At 45.6% G+C, this 20,042-nt stretch overlaps 1 protein-coding gene across 2 annotated transcripts in view; it reads right to left on the minus strand.

Moving 5' to 3' along the window:
• ABCA13 (ATP binding cassette subfamily A member 13) overlaps window positions 1-20,042 on the minus strand; it is a 379,106-nt gene that overhangs the window by 242,008 nt on the left and 117,056 nt on the right. For both annotated transcript variants that reach the window (XM_043873351.1, XM_043873352.1), the window contains 6 exons: window positions 17,796-17,909; window positions 13,338-13,428; window positions 8,911-9,087; window positions 6,723-7,029; window positions 1,713-1,827; window positions 171-500 (listed from right to left, as the gene is read on the minus strand). In XM_043873351.1, the coding sequence (XP_043729286.1) occupies window positions 171-500; window positions 1,713-1,827; window positions 6,723-7,029; window positions 8,911-9,087; window positions 13,338-13,428; window positions 17,796-17,909 (1,134 nt within the window). The remainder of the gene's footprint in view (window positions 1-170; window positions 501-1,712; window positions 1,828-6,722; window positions 7,030-8,910; window positions 9,088-13,337; window positions 13,429-17,795; window positions 17,910-20,042) is intronic.

The following is a 20,042-nucleotide window of genomic DNA, read 5'->3' on the forward strand; positions in this document are numbered from 1 at the left end:
AGGAGAAGGGGACGACACAGGATGAGAGGGATGGATGGCATCACCGACTCAATGGACATGAACTTGGGCAAACTCTGGGAGATGGCGAAGGACAGGGAGGCCTGGTGTGCTGCCGTCCATGGGGTCTCAGCGTCAGACACGAATGGGCGACTGAACGACAACACACTTACCAGGAGCGTCTGCAGGAGGACGCCCAGCTGGTCGTGCAGCACCAGCAGCACGATGTAGGGCAGAAAGCTGGCTGTGTAGAGCAGGCTGCTGCAGAGGGCGGCCACGCTGGCGCGGCTGAACAGTGCACTCAGGAGGTAGCTCAGCGTGACCACCGACACGCCGAAGTCCAGGAGGAAGAGGAAGACGATCCAGGCGCTGCTATAGGTGAAAACGCCGCTGACCTTGAGGATGAGGGCCAGGGCCGCACTGCTCACGGTCAGCACGGCCACGTTCTCCAGGAGCCAGGCCAGGAAGTGGACGGCCGGGTGCACGCCCATCATCCTCATGTACTGTCAACCAGGGAGGAGAGCAGGTCAGCACGGGGATGGAGAGCGAGCAGGGCAGGTTCCCGGGAAGACCACAGCCGCGTGGGGCAAGGGGCCGCTGTTGTGGACACCTGGCCCCAGAGGCAGCAGCGCACCAGACACTGTCCAGAGTCAGCGCCTAGTGTGAGTGAGACCCTGACAGAGCAGGTCGCTGGCTGTGAGGAGGTGAGAACTGGGACCAGGCGACCTGAGAACAACCTCCTGGCTTTAAAAAGGCAGGTGGAAAGGAGGGGCCCCAGACCCCAGCTTAACCAGCCACACTTTTGCTGCCTTCCCTTGTTTATTGAGCTTCTGTCAATTTCGTTCTATCTTTTATTTGTCGTTTGGTTTGTTGTGGGTTTGTTTAATAAAAACAAACAGAAAAATGAAGGAGGAAACACTGAGCCTTAAGCTGCTCTCTGTGAGGGTTATTGCTCAGGTTCTAGAGTGAGTTTTGCAAAATAACTCAGCTTAAAATCATAACACTAAAATTAATTTACCCACTACACCTACCGCTTGCCCATCTATAACAGGGTGACATCTCTGGGTGTGGGGCTGATTCCTTGAAGATGAGAATGATTCAGATGCACCCGCACCCCCACAGCCTCACTAACCCCGAGGCCCATGCCTAACACCGGGGTGCAGCTGGATGGGGAAGAGACACAGAAATCCAGGAATGTGTGCATTCCAAACAGGTACACTACCTACAAAACGAAAGTGCGATTCTAGTCAAACCTGAATGAAAAGCACTTTGTAGTCTCTGCACTTTTCCTTTTCTTTAATGAACAAGTGGATAACGTGTGCCCAGGCATCAGCCCAGTTGGATGGGAGGCTCGGTCTTTTCTGGATGCTTTTATGAACTTTCATTCTTAAAAGCAGTTTTGAGAGTTTCAAGTTTTAACAAAAATGGCAAGGCTACACATAAAGAATTCCAACTGTAAATAAAGACGGTAGTTCTGTCTGTATGTCCTTCTAGGTCACGTAAGCACCAACACTGCTGAGTCAGCGACTCTCATGGGACCCTCTCCAGCCTCGCTTCCTCTCTGCGGGTGAACCAGACCGTGTCACCTGTACAACTCTGGCAGGGCACGGGGCTTCCGAGTGCACGAGTCTCCCGGGACAGTGGGACCCAGCCAAACACACAGGGTAGCCGGTCACCCCGAGTCGCTGCCCCTTCCCCTCCCCCAGGCCGCTTACCTCTTCCAGCTGGATCTCCCGCTCGTAAACCAGCTTTCGGACCATGCTGGCCACAGACACCATCCACGTGAGCATCATTATCAGGGGGAAGAAGAAGCCGACGTTGTTCAAGAACCTGTGGGGACGGGCCAGTCAGGGTCCGGGCTTCCCCAAGATGCTCTCAGTGAGTCCAGCTCCCACACTTCACCCTGCAGTCCTTACAGCCCTGGGGTTCACCCAGGAACACAACCGTGTTTGCCGCTATGACTGGGGCAGAACCACTGCTGGGTGCCCTGATTTTCTAGGACACTAGGTGCTAAACTGCAGAGAACATCACCTATGTAAAGAGAGAGTCATGAGGGGCCTGGAAGTGGAAGAACCAGACTCTGGGGTTCTTGGAGTCACTATCCAAGATCCAGGGAAGTCCAGATGTTTTGTACAGACTTGTCAGAGTGAGGCCACTTCATGCAAATTAAAGAGAATAAAAAACAGAAGAGAAATTACAATACATGGATGTATAACTCAACCCTTTTCCAATCTGCTCCTGTAAATGAGTCCAAACCAACAAGAGAAGGAAAAACTGACACTGTGATTCTGATACATATTTGGAAGAGACAGCCAACTATTTGAAAAAGCTGCTAAACATAATCAAGTCCACATGGGAGTTACACAAAAAAATGTATGTGAGAATTCAGGCTAAATCATCTCAAGAGATCTTCTTCAGGAAGTTATCAGAAGACAAACCAACCCACAAAAGAATGACTGGTACAGTGAAAGGATAAAGCAAGAAGTGACTATATTTCCAGTAAAAATAAGACTGAAACAAATATTAAAAATAAGGTGACAGGACAGACTGGAAATATTTTGTTCCTGGAAATGTAAAAATGAGACAAAAAACAAAAATTACATGACTGGGGAAATGAACCAGAGAGGAAGAATAAAGCTGGTGAAATCCAAAATCAAAGGCTATTGTTAGGCTATTTGTTTCGGGCTTCCCTGGTGGTCCAGGGGTTAAGAATCTGCTTTGCAATGCAGGTGACATGGGTTCCATCCCTGGTCTGGGAAGATCCCACATGCTGCAGAGAAACTAAGCCCATAGGCCACAATTACCGAGCCAGCGCTCTAGAGCCCGTGAGCTGCAGCCACTGAGGCCCATCCATCTAGAGCCCGTGCTCCGCAATGAGGAGCCACCACAGTGAGGAGCACGCACACCACAGATGCAGAGAAGCCACCGCTGGAAGCAACTCGAGAAAGCCCGCACGCAGCAACGAAGACCCACCGCCATCAACACGCAAAAACAAATCAAGCTCCTTTTCAAAGGCGATGTTTTTAACACTGACAAACGTAGACTACAAGTTCAGTCATCTGCTAATGGTACAAAGGAGGACATCAGTGGACAAAGAAAAATCATGCTTTTTATTGGTCATGGTAAAAAAAAATGGGTTGATAGTATTTATACAAAGTTACAACTACAAGGCAACCACTAGAACAACAGCAAAACATAACTAAATATAAGTAAGAAAAATATAAGACACAACTAAGACCATATACACATGAAATTGCATTTCATACTGTTAAACAGCTAACCTCACCTGTGTAAGAAGTTATGAGCTGCTCACAACAGACATGCCTAAAGAAAACACTTCAGAAAAGTTTAAGATGAAAGGATGGGCAAAGGGTATGGCAGCAAATGGGAATCCAGAGAGAGAGAGAGAGAAGAAAGGAGGGAAAGCAGAAACCACTCGTTTAATCATATACAAGGCAGAATGACATACTCCTAAGGACACACTAATGAGACACACTGAAGACACACTACGTAGGAAAGACCCAGAACACAGTTATTCACAGCTCTGCGCGGAGCAACTCAACCTCGAGACTAGAAGGCCAAACCACAGGAAAAATCGAGGGCACATTCCAGAAGCAGGGACTGGGACTTCTCTCTTAGCTCAGGACAGATGAAGTGGACACAAAAAGGACAGAGAACTCCTAAATAACAAAGTTAATGTAGGTAAATTTTCCACTACAAAAACAGGAAAACACCAGCCCAGGTGGGATGCATGAGACAAGTGCTCCGGCCTGGTGCACTGGGAAGACCCAGAGGAATCGGGTGGAGAGGGAGGTGGGAGGGGGGATCGGGATTGGGAATACATGTAAATCCATGGCTAATTCATATCAAAAAAAATAAATAAATAAAATAAATAAAAATTATTTTCAAGTGCCCATAGATCATTCATCAGATTATATATTAGTTGACAAAGGAAAATGCCATAAATTCAAAAAGTGACAATGATTAAGGCAGTATCTTCTGGTGGCAAATGCAAGAATTAGGATTTATCAGCAACACTGGACAATTTAGGGTATGATGTAATTTTTGGATTTTTGTCAATCTGATTTTTTAAATGCTATCTCACACTAGCTTTAATTTGAATTTTTCTTATTAGGAGTAAGCTGAGTAATTTCATATGCTTAAAATTCCTGAGAATTTTCATCTGGAAATTGGAAGATATTTTACTTCAACAGCTCTTGGGTCAAGAAGACAATAGGAATCCATACTGCAAGTGTCTAGAAAACAATGAAATTTAAGTCATATATCAGATCTATGGGAGGAGGTTAAAATAAGGATTGAAAGAAAAGTCGTCACCTTAGGCAACTACATAAAGAGAAAAAACATTAAAAATAATGAATCAAACATGAGTCTCAATTATCAAAGACACAGGGACTTCCCTGGTGGTCCAGTGGTTAAGAACCTGCTTGGCAATGTTGGAGGCACAGGTTCGATCCCTGGGTTGGGAAGATTCCATACTCTGAGGGGCAACTAAGCCCATGCACCACAACTAGAGAAAATCCCTCACATGCCCCAATTATCCAATGCAGCCAAATAAATAGATATCTTTTTGAAAAGTACCAAAGAAACAGCATAACAATTAACGGTACATAAAAGTGAAAAAGTAATAAAAATAAACGCAAAAACAAGTAAGTTGGAAAAGACAAAAGAGGAGAATTGATAAAGTCCAAGTGCAGTTCTTTGAAAAAATAACAACAAGAAAATAAGGAAATTATCTGTGTACCAAATGAATTTTTAACATGCAGAAGGAGAAAGTGTGTTGAAAAGGGAGTAACTACAGACAGAGAGGAGATGAAGGAGCAGGAAGCAGGGCAGGAGGACCATGGTCATTTTGCTTGCCCTCAAATCCTCACTCGGACCTCAGGGAAGAGGTTGGTATCCAATGTTGATGCATGTGCACCTCAACCAACTTCGCAACTGGGCGAGAAGAGGTCCTCTGACTCTCACCCCTGGGGAATCCCACAGGGGAGGGTGACCACAGTTCTCGGGTTCACACGGTCCTGGTTAACCCTGGTCTGCAAGCTTCCAGAACGCGGGGGCAACACCTATTTTCACCAGCAAGTAGGACAGTCAAGTACATACATGACACATAGCAAATGCTCCATAAATGGCTTCAAATGAAGAAACAGCACAAAAACTTGCACTCTTAGCAAGATGCCATGATTTCAAGTATATAAAATGTGTGTGACAAGGTCCGCAAACAATATAAACCAACTTATGATTTAGGAGAGGGTATGAAGTATGGTTTTTTTCCCCTCTCTTTTCTCAACTCTTGACAGCCATTTGTTTATAAAAACTAACAAAAAAGGAAACATTAAATCAGGGATGTCTAAGTGACCTCAGAAACAGGACTCTCTCTCACCTCCCTGTTATCTGGACAGCATGAATCAAACAAACATGTTCCAGACTCTTCTGAGTATTTATCCTTACTCTGGAACCCAAACAAAAGCCTGTCAACAAACTTTGAAATTAGGAAATCAAACATTCTCATTTAAGTCTTCTTAAAAGGATACTCTGATCTTCATAAACATTTCATTGTCACCATCGCTTTTTCTGAAGGTGGCGAATCCCTGATCTGCATGTTAATAACACCTCTGTTTTCTCTGTGCCCTGCCTCTATTAGCAGCATCCCGGGAGTTCAAAGACAGAAAATGATGAGCATGCTGAATTAAAATCACACATGCAGGAAGAAGCACTGGAGAAATAAGCTTTTGTTTTTTGTCTCTCGAGATGCATGCCACCAGTGCAAAGTGCAGGGTGGTGGTCAACCTCTGGCCCCCACCACCCTTCACCCCAGCTCTGCCTCCTGGCCTCCTGACGGCCTTTTCCCCTTCCTCCACCCCCACCCACCCATGACCCCAGTGCCAGGCTCCAGCACGGGGGCTGGAGTCCCTTGTGACTCACGATATGGGCGAGGAAGGCACCCAGAGAGGGGTGAATCTGGGGCTCTCAAGGCTCCCGTCAGGGCTGTGCCCTCCCTCCCGGCCTGCGCCAGGTGCACACAGAGAAGTGTGTGGCTTCCCCAGCCCTGGGGAAGGGAGTCTGATTTCACCCTCTCCTTTCCCAGTCCTGTTTGCTAACCCACTGGGATAATCAGAGAGGAGGAAGGGTGAGAATGCACGCACACCTCTCTAAACACAGCACCACCCACATCACCTCCCGTGTCTCACTCTGGAGCGTCGAAAACAGAAGAGCATCCCAAGGGTGAGCACTGGCCTGGGTCCCCTCAACTGACCTTCCCCTCACTGTCACCCCAAGAGATCACCCACTGAATCACCCAGTTCAACAAGGACCCCACTAAGCCACCGCCCCAGGCCTCTGGGAATCCCCCACCCCCGCACGTGGGTGGCACAGACCTAAACTGTAAGGATTTGTGCTGAAGAAGAAATAAGCTTTCTCTGATTCCCTAGTTCAGGTGGGAGGGATCCCCCTTGAATACTACTCATCAAATTTATTCCAAAGGGTGTTTGAGGCTACAGATGCCTGATGTCAGCTTTAACTGAACATACTGTCTCAACAATTATTCTTCTATCTGGATGGCTCAGACAGAAATGAGCCTTAGGAAATCAAAATGGAGAATGGATTTTCTTCCAATGCTCTTTAGTGGAATGACTATGCAGAAGCTCCAGGATTTTCCTCAATCACGTCTCCGAACACAGGGCCCCTCCCAAGGCCAGGGTACTCACAGGTCGCTGGTATGGCAGGGGTACGGGATGGCCTGGGTCTGTGCAGCCGGGTCCAGGGCCTCTTGCCCCGTCTGCACCGAGATGATGGCTCTTTCGATCATGTCTTGCAACGGCACAAAGATGTAATTATACTTGAATCCGTCTGCTGGGAGGCTCTGAGGGTGGAACTTCCAGAAAGGGTTTTTCACCAGATCTGTTCTCATGCTATACAAGATACTGGTCCGGATGCTGTAGGTGACCTGGGGCGGAAGCTGCAGAGGTTCTGAGCTGAGGTTCTTACCAACTAAGGAACTGTTGAATATGATGCCTAAGTTCAGAAAAGGGCAAACAAGGGGTCATCACAACCTGGGAGAGGCTCACAGCACGTCAGCACCGGTCTAACCAGACCATCCAAGACATTCATATCCTCAGTCCTTCCCCCATCATGCAGGGGCCTCGTCCCGGGGAGGTGAGGCTAATCTGTGTGACACAGCCCTCAGCCATTAGGTAGAACCAAGACCTCCTAACTCCCTACTTTTTCTTGAGTACTTGCTCTAGCTACAACTTCTAATATAATATTGACTGTGTATATGTTTGTGTGCATTCAGTCATGTCCGACTCTCTATGACCCCATGGACTGCAGCCAGTCAGGCTCCTCTGTCCACAGAATTTTACAGGCAAAAATACTGGAGTGGATAGCCATTTCCTACTCCAGGGGAATCTTCCTGACCCAGGGATCAAACCGGTATCTCTTGTGTCTCCTGCATTGCAAGTGAATTCTTTACCACTGAGACACAGGGGAAGTCCATAAAATTGACTAGAAGTGGTGAAAGTGGGCATTGTTCCTGATTCTAGGGGGAAAGTTTTCAGTCTTTCACCACTGAATATTTTGCTGGCTGTGAGTTCTTCTTATATGGCCTTTATCTGGTAAGTTTCCTTCTATTTCTAGTTTATTAAGTGTTTTTACCATGAAATGATGTGGAATTTTGTGGAATTCTTTTATTGCATCAAGATGATTTTTTTCCCTTCATCTTATTAAAGTGACATATCACATTGATTAATTTGTGTCTGTTAACCTATTCTCAAATTCCAGAAATGAATCTCCTTTGGTCACAGTAATATAACCCTTTTAAAGTACTGCTTTGGTTTGCTTGCATTTTGCTCAAGATTTTTATGTCAGTATTCATAAATGATATCTGTAATTTTAAAAAATTATCTTTTTTCTATTTTAATAAAACCAACACTGTGGTGTCATAAATACATAAAAATTAATTTCCTTTGCATTTTTTCAGGACTTGAAAAGTCACACAAGGCTGCTTAAACAATCAGGATTTTCTTCTATGGGATAACAGATATCCCTAAGAATTGATGTCTTTGGATTATGTGTTCTGCTCTAGGAATTCTTCCAACTTCATATATAAAATCCCTTGTGGATTGAAGTCTGCCCTCCCGAAATTCATAAGTTGAAGCCCTAACCCCTAGTACTTCACAATATGACCTTATTTGGAGACTGAGTCTTTACAGAGGCCACCAAGAGAAAATGAGGTCACAAGATGTGCTCTAACCCAGAAGGACTGGGATACTTATAAGAAGGAGAAGTTTGGAAAGACACACACAGAAGGGGGGGCGAGGAGAGACACAGGGAGCAGACAGCCTTCCACAGGCTGAGGAGAGAGGTCTCTGAGGGAGCCAGGCCTGCCCACACCTGGAAGCCAGAACTGTGAGAAAACAAATTTCCGCTATTTAATCCACTAGTCTGTGATACTTTGTCACAGCAGCCTTAGAAAACTAATACAAAGCTGAATAAAAACAATTCACTGTTTATTCAAAAGCATACAAGAATACATCATATTCATGTTGACTCAATAAGACTTGAACTAGCCGCTGCCTCTTCTTCCCTGACACCAACGATGTTGAGACACCATGGTAAAAATAAAAGAGATGTCAGGAATTACAGATTTAATCAAGAAAAATGTAATGTGTCATGCAAAATTTAACCATAAACTAGTAAATTAGTTTCATAAATTGGGGAAAAGACACTGGAAATAGCATACAAGGCCCATCTTTCCATCAACTCAAGGCAACCCATTCTGCTTTACTCATTTTACCTGGAAAGCACTCCTTTTCTTCTGGAGCCATGATAAGACACGTTTGGGGAGACACAGGCACGCACTGCCCTTATGAGCAAGCGTGTTAACTGAATACTTACTGGCCAATAAAGTGTTCTTCCGCAGGAGGGCCTGTGCTGTGGCTTCCAGGGCGGCAGCGGAGGCCAGGCCCCGGAAGCGGTTCAGCTGGACGCAGGAGGCCAGGTCGACCAGGACGCGGCCCAGGGAGCGCAGGCGGCCGGCGCCCGTGTGGTTCAACATGGCGTCCAACTTCCCTCCTGAGGAGAGGAAAACAAGGACACAGCAAGTTTTCTCAGCACAGCATGTACGGTTCCTACAACGGGGATTATGCAAATAAACCCCCTCATGAGAAAATTACTCGAAACAGTCCAGTTCTGTTCCATGCAAAAACTTCTCCTTACTTGCTGAGGGCAAACTTTCACAAACGCTCCCTGTAATGTTGATACTTGGAAAGAAAACAGTTAAATCACAGAGGGTGAGGCTGCTACCAATAGGCAAGTCAGTAGCAGCAGCCGGAGGGAATGAAGAACCAAGGAAAAGACGGTGAGAGATATGGGCTGGAGAAACCCAGCTCTGGGCAGAGAGGTGGCTTTGCCCCCTCTGTACGTGCCCAGGGCAGCCGGGTAGCAGTGTCCGCAATGGGGGCAAGACCCAGTTTTGCCCCTGAAGCAGCTCTACTGTAACTCCATGTTTACCCTGGAAAGTTATTTGATCTGTCAAAGTCTGTGTTCTCATCTGCAGTGTAAAGAAATCAGAATCCCCTATGGGAACATCCTAAGGATTAAGTTTTTGTGGGTACCTCCTATGTTTAAGTGCTTACTGAGTACTCCTTTTGTCATGGTTCCAGCTGCTGAAGAGGAGAACTAGGCGCCAATCTTAATCCTTCCTAATGAAACTAAGCTCAACAGCCAGAAAAATAGGAGTGCTGTACACTCTGAGGGGCTCTGGCTGCTGGGGATTTTGTCTTCTTGTTTTTGAAAGAGAACTGGAAAGTGTTCGATTTGACAGCATGGGGCAAACCAGGGCATTTCTGTGTTGCTGATCATTTGTCGTTTGCAATGTGTGCTCTATAAGCTGACCCAGGAAGCTTGCCAAAAATTTCACCGTGTCTCATTCCAGAGGCTTCGTGGAGGAGTGACTTGGCCTCTGCAGAGTGTGGCTTTACTCGTCTCCCAGGGACAGAACCAAAGCTGCTTTCAATGGGCTTTGCATAGCTGAATCACTGTATAACTGAATCTTCATAGCTGTGTGTGTGCACACGTGTGCATGTGTGTGTGCATGTGTAATAGAAAAGCAGCGCCACACAAATGCCACGGGCTTCAGGGTCCGGTGCAGAGACCTCCCTCAACGCCCAAAAGCAGCAGCTTGTATGTGGAAAGAGCTCTCACTCAAGTGGAGTCAAAGTAACACAGAGAGCCCCGCAAGTCTTCACCATTTGTTTCGAGTCTGAACACTGCAATGCCCTCCCCTGCCTGATGGGGGCGCTGGGGAGTGCTGGGGGGGGGGGTACCTCCACAGGAGAGGATGGAAACAGGACAGGGCACAAAAGCCCACCATGAGAGGACTGGACCAGGCCAGCTTCTCTCTCCTGGGTCCGTATCACACACAGCGAGGAGGGAAGACACACAACCAAGCAGCAGGAGGTACAGGAAGGCCATGGGGCCCCAGTCAGCCTGCAAAGGCAGCAAGACTCAGAGGCTCGCACAGGCACAGGGGACAAGATTCTACAGTGGTTTCAGCCAAGCTTTGCCAGAAGAAGCTGGGCATTTTTCCCGTTTGATGCCTACGACTGAGGACCTGAGACACACTGGTGTGTGTCAGCCGTGACCAGCAAGGAGGTTTAAGATCCCCCGTTTCTGGCCCTAAAGATGATGTTCAACAACTGCCTCCATCCTGATGCTTACAGCTCTTCCAGACGAAGGCTTCCCAACACCTGGGGCCACAGCTATCTGTTCGGGGAGCTGTCCTGGCCACAGCATCTCACCAGCTGTGACCCTGCCAGGTGCCCCTGGGGACAAACCCCCCCTCAGCTGAGACCCAGAGAGCGAAACTGAGGCCCAATAAGCTCCATACACATGAGAAACATCCAACTGGGTTTTAGCGCCTTGTTCTTAACCACACCAAACATTTGAAGGAAACCCTCCAACATGAAAAGAGAGAATTCAAACAAAATGAATAACAAAAGCAGAAACAATGATCAAAAACGAAACAAAAGATTAAAATGACATTATTTTTTACATACAAGTGAAAGATTCAATGACGTGACAGGAAAATATCTGATATGTGAAGGACAATTATCTGCAGATTAAAAGGATTCAATATTAAAGTAATAATAGTGATGGACAACTTGCTGAAGACAAACAACTAGAAAATACAGATGATTTTTAAAAATCTGTGTGAAGGCTTCAAAGAACTTCCAAAGATACTGCCAAATGATTAGTATTCATGGACATAAAACAGAATAACCAAAAACCCAGAGGAAAAAAAGATGAAAAACTAACAAGAGACTCAAAACATGCTTCAAAAATCTTTGGATACAGCTGTTCAAAAATTAGATGAAATCAGGGAGAATTTCAGCAAAGAACTGAAAACTATTATTTAAAAAAAAAAAACCCAGGGCCTTCTCTAGTGGTCCAGTGGTTAAGACTCTGCGCTTCCAGTGCAGGAGGCGTAGATCTGAATCCCTGGTTGGGGAGCTAAGATCCACATGCCAAGAGGTATGGCCAAAAAAACAAAAACAAACCCAGAATCAAATTGCAAGTCTAGATTGGGCAATGGGACAAATTAAACAAAGAACTCTCAGCTGAGGTAAGAATTAGTGGATTTTAAAAAAGAAAAAAAAAAAAAAACTCAAGCTGAAGCACAGAGAAAAAAAGATTAGAAAACAAGAGAAAAGGATAGAACAAGCATATGGACAAAGAAAATCTTTCATGGTGTTTAATTGGAGTTTCAGAGGAGAATTAGAGAGAAAATGTGTCAGAAGTAATATATCAAGAGAAAATGACTAAGACTCTCCCTAAACATACAATATCAAGAAACTAATTCAAGAAGTGCTTCAAAACCAAAGCAGGAAACCTGTGATGTAAAACGTACCTAAGCAGGTCAAAGTAAAACTGCTGGAAAGAAACAAGAAAGATTTTAAATATAAACATAAGAAAATAAAGATCTTACATGTTCTCAGTAGTAAATTAAACACAGTCTCAAAACAAATCATGCCTAAACTGACAGAATTAAGGAGAAATAGACAAATCCACAACCATAACGGGAAATATAAACACATACTTCTTAATAACCAATAGAACAGGCTTACAAAAACCAAGGACATACAGGGTTGCATCCCCTCCCCATATAGAACTGTTACATGGAGAAGCCAGGCTAACCATGCGGGGGCATTAAGTCAACAAATGTGGAACAAATGAAGTCATATTGATTGTACATGCTTTGACCACTGCAACCTGAAGGTGGAAGTCAGTAACACAAAGATAAATGAAAAATCCCAAATATTTCTAAATTAAGTTATAAACTTTCAAATAATTAAAGAACCAAAAAAAATAAAACAACACTTCACTGAATAATATGGAAAATAGAAACGTGTTGACAAGTGGTATGGGTTCTCAGCAGGGTGCTGGAGGAGCATTTGGTCCCTGCGCCCCAAGGTAACCCTAGTGGGGCTGCAGGCACACAGAGTAATGAACCTCAGTGTCGGGACAGAAGACATCTGGTCCTCACCCCACAGCTCGCAAGGGAGCCACTTGCTAGTTTTCCAGAATGACTGCGTTTTCAAGTCTGCTTTAACTACATGAGAACATGATTCAAGGCAGTAATATCTACTTAAAAATACTGTTAAACTTTCTAAGGCCGTAAATCACTAATGCCTTGCCCCCCACTAGCCCTCATGCTCCAGGCAGACGCAGCCCCTGTCCTGGGCACAAGCACAGTGCCAGGGGCCTCGGATGGCCTGACACCCTTCCTTCCCTCCCGGAAGTACTTCCATTCCATCCGCTGGTCCAGGCTCCTGGGAGCATCCCTGGGACGCACCTGGCAAACCAGACTCTCGCTCAGAGCCTGACTCTCCTGCATGTTCACAAAATGGCTGTTGAGTATCTAAACGAAGTCACAGATCAATAAACTGTAGACATGCAATAAACATTTGCTGATTGATGAATTTTTTATCTAAGCTTCAGATCTTCAATTCTTCAGTATAAATGCTTTCAGTTGACTTAGAAACTCAGTGATAGCCATTTCTTTTATAAACTTGTGTTATACCTCACAATTCACATATTTAAATCAGAACCCTTCCTTTTGAACTAAGTCCCTTACTATTCAAGCCCTGAATCAACAAGTCAGAAAGCTTCAGTTATAAGCAAACCATGGAGTATGTTTAATTCAAGCTCTTTATCTAACAAATCAGAAACCAGAAACTGGGTGAGGAAGCAGTGGCTTATCTGTGTCACCCAGAAATTTCCTGGCCAGAGGGTGGACCCACCACACCATCCACCGCACTTACCAAAGATCTGAAGCTTTTCAGTCAGTTTGCCTACATCAATGTGCAGCTGGCTTTTTATAAAGCTTCTTATAAATTTGTTTTTCAGGGCTTCCTAGAGGAAAACAATATAGTTGAACAAAAATAATCTCACCATTCCTCTTGTGAAATAATACTTGCTAGATTTATTTCAAGTTTCATGATACAGGAAAATGGCACAAAAAATGAGTCATCTGAAAAGGGTTTTAAAACACCCCAGTGAATAACAGGACAACATTTGCTTAGGACTTTACTTGAGAAACAAAAGTAAACCACTTAGGTTATAATTGTAAATATGCATTAGTACTGAAATCAATTTGGGTTATAGTTGTAATTATGCACTAATATTAAAAATAAGGGGCTTCCTGGGTGGTGCTAGTAGTAAAGAACCCTCCCGCCAGTGCAAGAGACCTAAGAGATGCAGGTTCGATCCCTGGGTTGGGAAGATCCCCTGGAGGAGAGCACAGCAACGCACTCCAGTATTCCTGCCTGGAGAATCCCATGGACGGAGGAGCCTGGTGGGGTACAGTCCATGGGGTCACAAACAGTTGAACACCCCTGAATCACTTAGGACACACTCATTAAAAACAAAGAATGAATTCAGTGTTGACTTTTTTTCAAATCTTCAACAAAACGATTTGGTGGTCCTTTATATAAATCCTTTGTGTTGCCTTTTCCAAGGGTCAGTCATAAAGAGGGGGTCATTGTCACAAAAAGATTGACGAAAGGTTTCAGCCTTTTCCCAAACCCTGTCTTGAACCTGCAGTATTCAAAGCCTTCCCATTGGAAGCACATTTGGTATCCTTATGCACATCTTCTTTCAGTATTGACAGTCCCAGCTCCACTCACTGGTCAAAGGTTTCCCTATGGAAGGTCCTCCAAGGTTACTTTCATCAGCTTGATAGCATCTTGCCTGCTTATCCGGCAGCTGGCAGTACCACCCGCTTACTACACTCGACAAGCCACTGAGGGTGAAAATACAGATGCGGGGCGCCAACGCAGGATCAGGCAAAGGGAGGGGGAGTTCTGAGTGGGGATTAATTGGGGATTTGTCAGCTCCCTGGAGAATATTGATGTTATCCTGACTTAGCTTTACCAAACAACTTTATAACTTGAGGACTTCTGACAATTTTCAAGTAAGAACCACCTTCTGCATTTAGCTCTTTAATTTCACAGTCACCTTATATGTGATGATTTTATTGACTCTTGTCTACAGATGACAGGACTTCGTGATGAAACCTCAGTGTCTGCTTTTTTAAAATCTTATTTATGTTCTCACACTGCCGCTGCTGCTGTTCAGTCACTAAGTCGCGTCCAACTCTTGTGACCCCACGGGCTGTAGCCCACCAGGCTCCTCTGTCCACAGATTTCTCCAGGCAAGAACACTGGAGTGGGCTGCCATTTCTGTCTCCAGGGATCTTCTTTCACTGAGCACTAGCTACTCGCCCACCATTGTGGGAGGCACTTTATATGTATTAGTCATTTAATCTCAGCAACATCTCCACAAAAAGATGCTTTTAATTGAAGGAAAAAGTAAGTCAGGGTTGCCGACATCAGAGGAATACTAACCTGGCCCTCTGGGGGCAGAGCCAGACCAATGAAGGACCCTGGCATCAGTTATTGAAAGTCCATGGATAGTACGGACGCTCCTTGAATGCGATCCTGATGCTAAGAAATAGAGCCACTCACCACACTTCATTCTCTTAGCAAAAAGTTATTCAAGTGACTGAATAAGTGGCTTTAATTTCTAACTTGACTACTGTGTAAACAGCATTCAGCTAAACTAAAGATTTCGCCATGAAACTACCTGACATTTTCTCTTTTACTGAAGTTATGTTTGATTTACAAAGTTGTCTTAATTTCAGTTGTGCAGCATAGTGGTTCAGTTATACATATGTGTAGTCTTACATTCTTTTTCATATTCTTTTCCATTTTAGGTTACTATAAAATATTGAATATGGGTCCCTGTGCTATATAGTAAGTTGTTGTTTTTCTATTTTATATATAGTAGTGACTATCTATTAATCCTAAACTCCTAGTTTTTCCCTACCCCTCCACAAACCACCTGATTCTTGAGATGGATTTGGTTACTGTTACATACTCATGCTACATTCTCATACGACTGGATTTGCTGTTTATTATCGTGCAGGTAGGGCTTCCTCAGTGGTTCAGTGGGAAAGAATCCGCCTGTAATGCAGGAGCCATAGGAGATATGGGTTCAATTTCTGGGTCGGAAAGATCCCCTGGAGGAGGGCATGGCAACCCACTCCTGTATTCTTGCCTGGAGAATCCCACAGAGGCGCCTGGCAGGCAAGAGTCCGTGTGGTCACAGAGTCGGACACAACTGAAGGGCCTAAGCACACCCACACATACTACATGTAATCGTCTGTAGTTACAGCAGAGCCCTTATCAAAGTGAACTATTTACCGTATACGATTCATTACAGAAAATGTCTACTGATCTTTATGGCAGCAAATGAACCCATGAGTAAACAAAGAAGAAAGCAGTAACAGCCATGCCCACACAAGAGCATCACAGGCTTCCAACTCCAGGAACGGAACCTGCCAAGGCCCACTGCTATGCTCGGAAATCCTCCTCAGCTTGCCCAGAGGCCACACCTCCCCAGGCTGCTCTCAGCCGTGACCACCACCAAGGTCACTCCTGAGAGCCACGGCGCCCCGACGCAGGAACCCGTCCCCATGGTAAGTGACTTCAGCTCGATGGAGGCACTCACCAAACACAGGGGCTGGTGAAGTGTTTCCCCCCTGCCCCCTGGCACCGCCCCCCCCCCCGCCAGCGCCCATCCTGCAGGGCCAGATCTGCTGCCTAGAGACCCAGCACCCAAACTCCCCTGCCTCCCCAGCCTTCCCAGCCTCCCTCTGCCTCCATAGCCTCCCTCATTCCCCAGCTTCCCTCATTCCCCTGCCTCCCCTGCCTCCCTCTGCCTCCCCCACCTCCCCTGCCCCACCAGCCTCCCCTGACTCACCGTCCTCCCCAGCCTCCCTGCCCCACCAGCCTCCCCTGACTCACCATCCTCCCCATCCTCCCCAGCCCCACCAGCCTCCTGACTCACCATCCTCCCCATCCTCCCCAGCCCCACCAGCCTCCCCTGACTCACCATCCTCCCCATCCTCCCCAGCCCCACCAGCCTCCTGACTCACCATCCTCCCCAGCCTCCCCAGCCCCACCAGCCTCCCCTGACTCACCATCCTCACCATCCTCCCCAGCCTCCCCTGCCTCCTTCTGCCTCCCCTGCCTCACTGCCTCCCCTGCCTCACCAACCTCTCCTACCTCCCTGCCTCTGCCCCAATACCTCTTTCCCTGACAAAATCCTCACACATGCAATCTCATCTCAGTATCTGCTTTGGGAAGGACCCAGACGCAGAGACATCTTCCTACATACCAGTGCTTTACATAATTTAAATCGTTTCACAGTGGCTCTTTCCTCCCTTCACAGGTAAGAAGCCCAAGGCACACAGAAGTTCAAGATCACACACACTGAGGACAGGGCTGGGAATCCAGACTCTCCAGCTCTGAGGCCCTGCTCAGGACCAGCTAGAACTACATGTCTGGTGGATAAAAAATAAACCAAACAAGAACAAGACATAGGTATATTTTCTCAAGCTCAAGTTAGAGCGACACAGATGCCCCAAAAACTTATCATGTGATCTACCTTGATTAAAGTTCTGTAACCTCTCTGAAGAGATTGAGACATTTGAAGCTACAGTCCATGATTTTTTGGAATACATTATGTTCTCAATACAGAATATTAGGGAATGAAAGGTTTTAACAGGCCCACAGTTCAAAGCATGCAAACCTTCCAAAAAGCTTTCAGGTGGCAGGGGCTGATGAACTGGAATTGGGAGCCTGAGGCTGACATATATACACTGCTGAGACTATGTATAAAATAGGTAACTAACGAGAACCTGCTGTATAGCACAGGGAACTCAAACCAACGCTCTGTGGGGACCTAGATGGGAAGGAAATCCAAAAGGGGGGATATACGTATATGTGTGGCTGATCCATTCCGCTGTATAGCAGACTGACACAGCAGTGGAGAGCAAATATATTCCAATAAAAAACTGAACCCCTTTGGGGAACTCGGGGATTTTCAAGGCACGAGCTACTTGTCTCCTTGCATGGCCCTGAAACAAACCATTCTTTGCTCAAAAAAAAAAAAGCTTTAAGTTAATATGGAATTTAAAGCACAAATAAGTATTAATGAATTATTGATCATTCTCACAGCAGTAACATCTTGCATGGGCAAAACAACTGATCATTTACAAGGAGTTTTCACACTTACGCAATTTTACATCAACATGACTAGCCACCCGGGAAAGCCAAGTCCCAGGTGACTCTCTAGCACCCTCTGAAGGACACCTCTGGTTTTGCAGACACACCTGGGGTCTCCCAGCCCTTGGTGGCAAAGGGGCCACCTCTCACCTGCAGCCGGTGGAGCATCTGGCCGTTTCCACTGCTCTGAAAAATGCTGGACACCTTCAGCAGTATTTCTGATAAAGTCTTCAACTTGCCCACAAAATCAAAAGTATGATTTACCTGAAAAATAAAGCACATCAGGGTGTGTCTCTAGTTCAGCTGTGTTGCACTAGGAAGATTCTTCAGCCCTGTGGCTGCTACAACAAGGAGATATACATTGTGTGCAACTTGGCCATCACAGCAAAGATCTTCCAAGGTCACGCGTCACCGGAAAAGGTGACCATGCCAGTGCCCCTTCCTCCAGGCTTCTTCCACTGGGTGTTGCCCATCTGTTCACCATGGAGTCCTCAAGGTACACGTCACTCTAAGAATGAATGTTCCAGTATATGCTGGCTAAATAAGACAACATCCGCCCACAAGTCCTCCTCAACCATACATTCTCAACTAGCATCTATGATCTGGTTTATGATACCCAACTCTATTTAGGAGAAAGCAAAACTGTATTTTTTAATTAGAGGATAATTGCTTTTTTGTGTTGGTTTCTGCCATACAACAACTCAAATAAGTCATAACTATATATATATATATATATATATATATATATATCCCCTCTTTTCAAGCCTTGCTCCCCCCTCCCATCCCATCCCACTTCTCTAGGTTTTCACAGAGCACTGATTTGAGCTCCCTGTGTCATACAACAGATTCCCACCAGCTATCTATTTTACACATGGTAGTTTTGGGCTCCAAAATCACTGTAGATGGTGATTGCAGCCATGAAATTAAAAGACGCTTACTCCTTGGAAGGAAAGTTATGACCAACCTAGATAGCATATTTAAAAGCAGAGACATTACTTTGCCAACAAAGGTCCATCTAGTCAAGGCTGTGGTTTTTCCAATAACCATATATGGATGTGAGAGTTGGATGGTGAAGAAAGCTGAGCGCCGAAGAATTGACGCTTTTGAACTGTGGTGTTGGAGAAGACTCTTGAGAGTCCCTTGGACTGCAAGGAGATCCAGCCAGTCCATCCTAAAGGAGATCAGTCCTGTGTGTTCATTGGAAGGACTGATGTTGAAGCTGAAACTCCAATACATTGGCCACCTGATGCAAAGAGCTGACTCATTTGAAAAGACCCTGATGCTGGGAAGGATTGGGGGCAGGAGGAGAAGGGGATGACAGAGGATGAAATGGCTGGATGGCATCACCAACTTGATGGACATGGGTTTGGGTAGACTCTGGGAGTTGGTGATGGACAGGGAGGCCTCGCGTGCTGCGATTCATGGGGTCAGAAAGAGTCGGACATGACTGAGCAACTGAACTGAACTGAACTGAGTGTAATGTTTTTACATTTCAATGCTACTCTCTCAATTCATCCTACCTTCTCCTTCCATCACTGTGTCCACAAGTCTGTTCACTAAGTCTGTGTCTCCATTTCTTCCCTGCAAATAGGTTAATCAGTACTATTTTTCTAGATCCCATATATATGCATTAATTACAATATTTATTTTTCTCTTTCTGACTTACTTCACTCTATATAATAGGATCTAGGTTCATCCACTTCACTACAACTGACTCCCAACTCATTTCTTTTTATGGCTAAAAGTGGGGCTTCCCTGGTGGCTCAGATGGTAAAGCATCTGCTTGCAATGCAGGAGACCCGGGTTCGATCCCTGGGTTGGAAAGATCCCCTAGAGAAGGAAATGGCAACTCACTTCAGTACTCTTGCCTGGAAACTTGCATGGATGGAGGAGCCTGGTAGGCTACAGTCCATGGGGTTGCAAAGAGTCGGACACGACTAAGTGACTTCACTTCACTTCAGTAGTCAATTACATATATGTATCACAACTTTATCCATTCTCTGTCAACGGACATCTAGGTTGCTTCCATGTCCTGGCTACTGTAAACAGTGCTACAATGAAATCTGGGGTGCATATATCTTTTTGAATTGTGGTTTTCTCAGGGTATACGCCCAGTAGTATGAAAGTGTTAGTTGCTCAGTCATGCCCAACTCTTTGCAACCCTGTGGACTGTAGTTTGCCAGGCTGCTCTGTCCATGGAATTCTCCAGGCAAGAATGCTGGAGTGGGTAGCCACTCCAGGCAAATAGAAGGGGAAAAAAGTAGAAGCAGTGACAGATTTTATCTTCTTGGGCTCCCAAATCACTGCGGACAGTGACTGCAGCCATGAAATTAAAAAGTGCTTGCCCCTTGAAAAGAAAGCTATGACAAACCTAGATGGCATTAAAATGCAAAGACA

The sequence above is a fragment of the Cervus elaphus genome, chromosome 18 (genome assembly GCF_910594005.1).
Source record: "Cervus elaphus chromosome 18, mCerEla1.1, whole genome shotgun sequence".
Classification (NCBI taxonomy): Eukaryota; Metazoa; Chordata; class Mammalia; order Artiodactyla; family Cervidae; genus Cervus; species Cervus elaphus.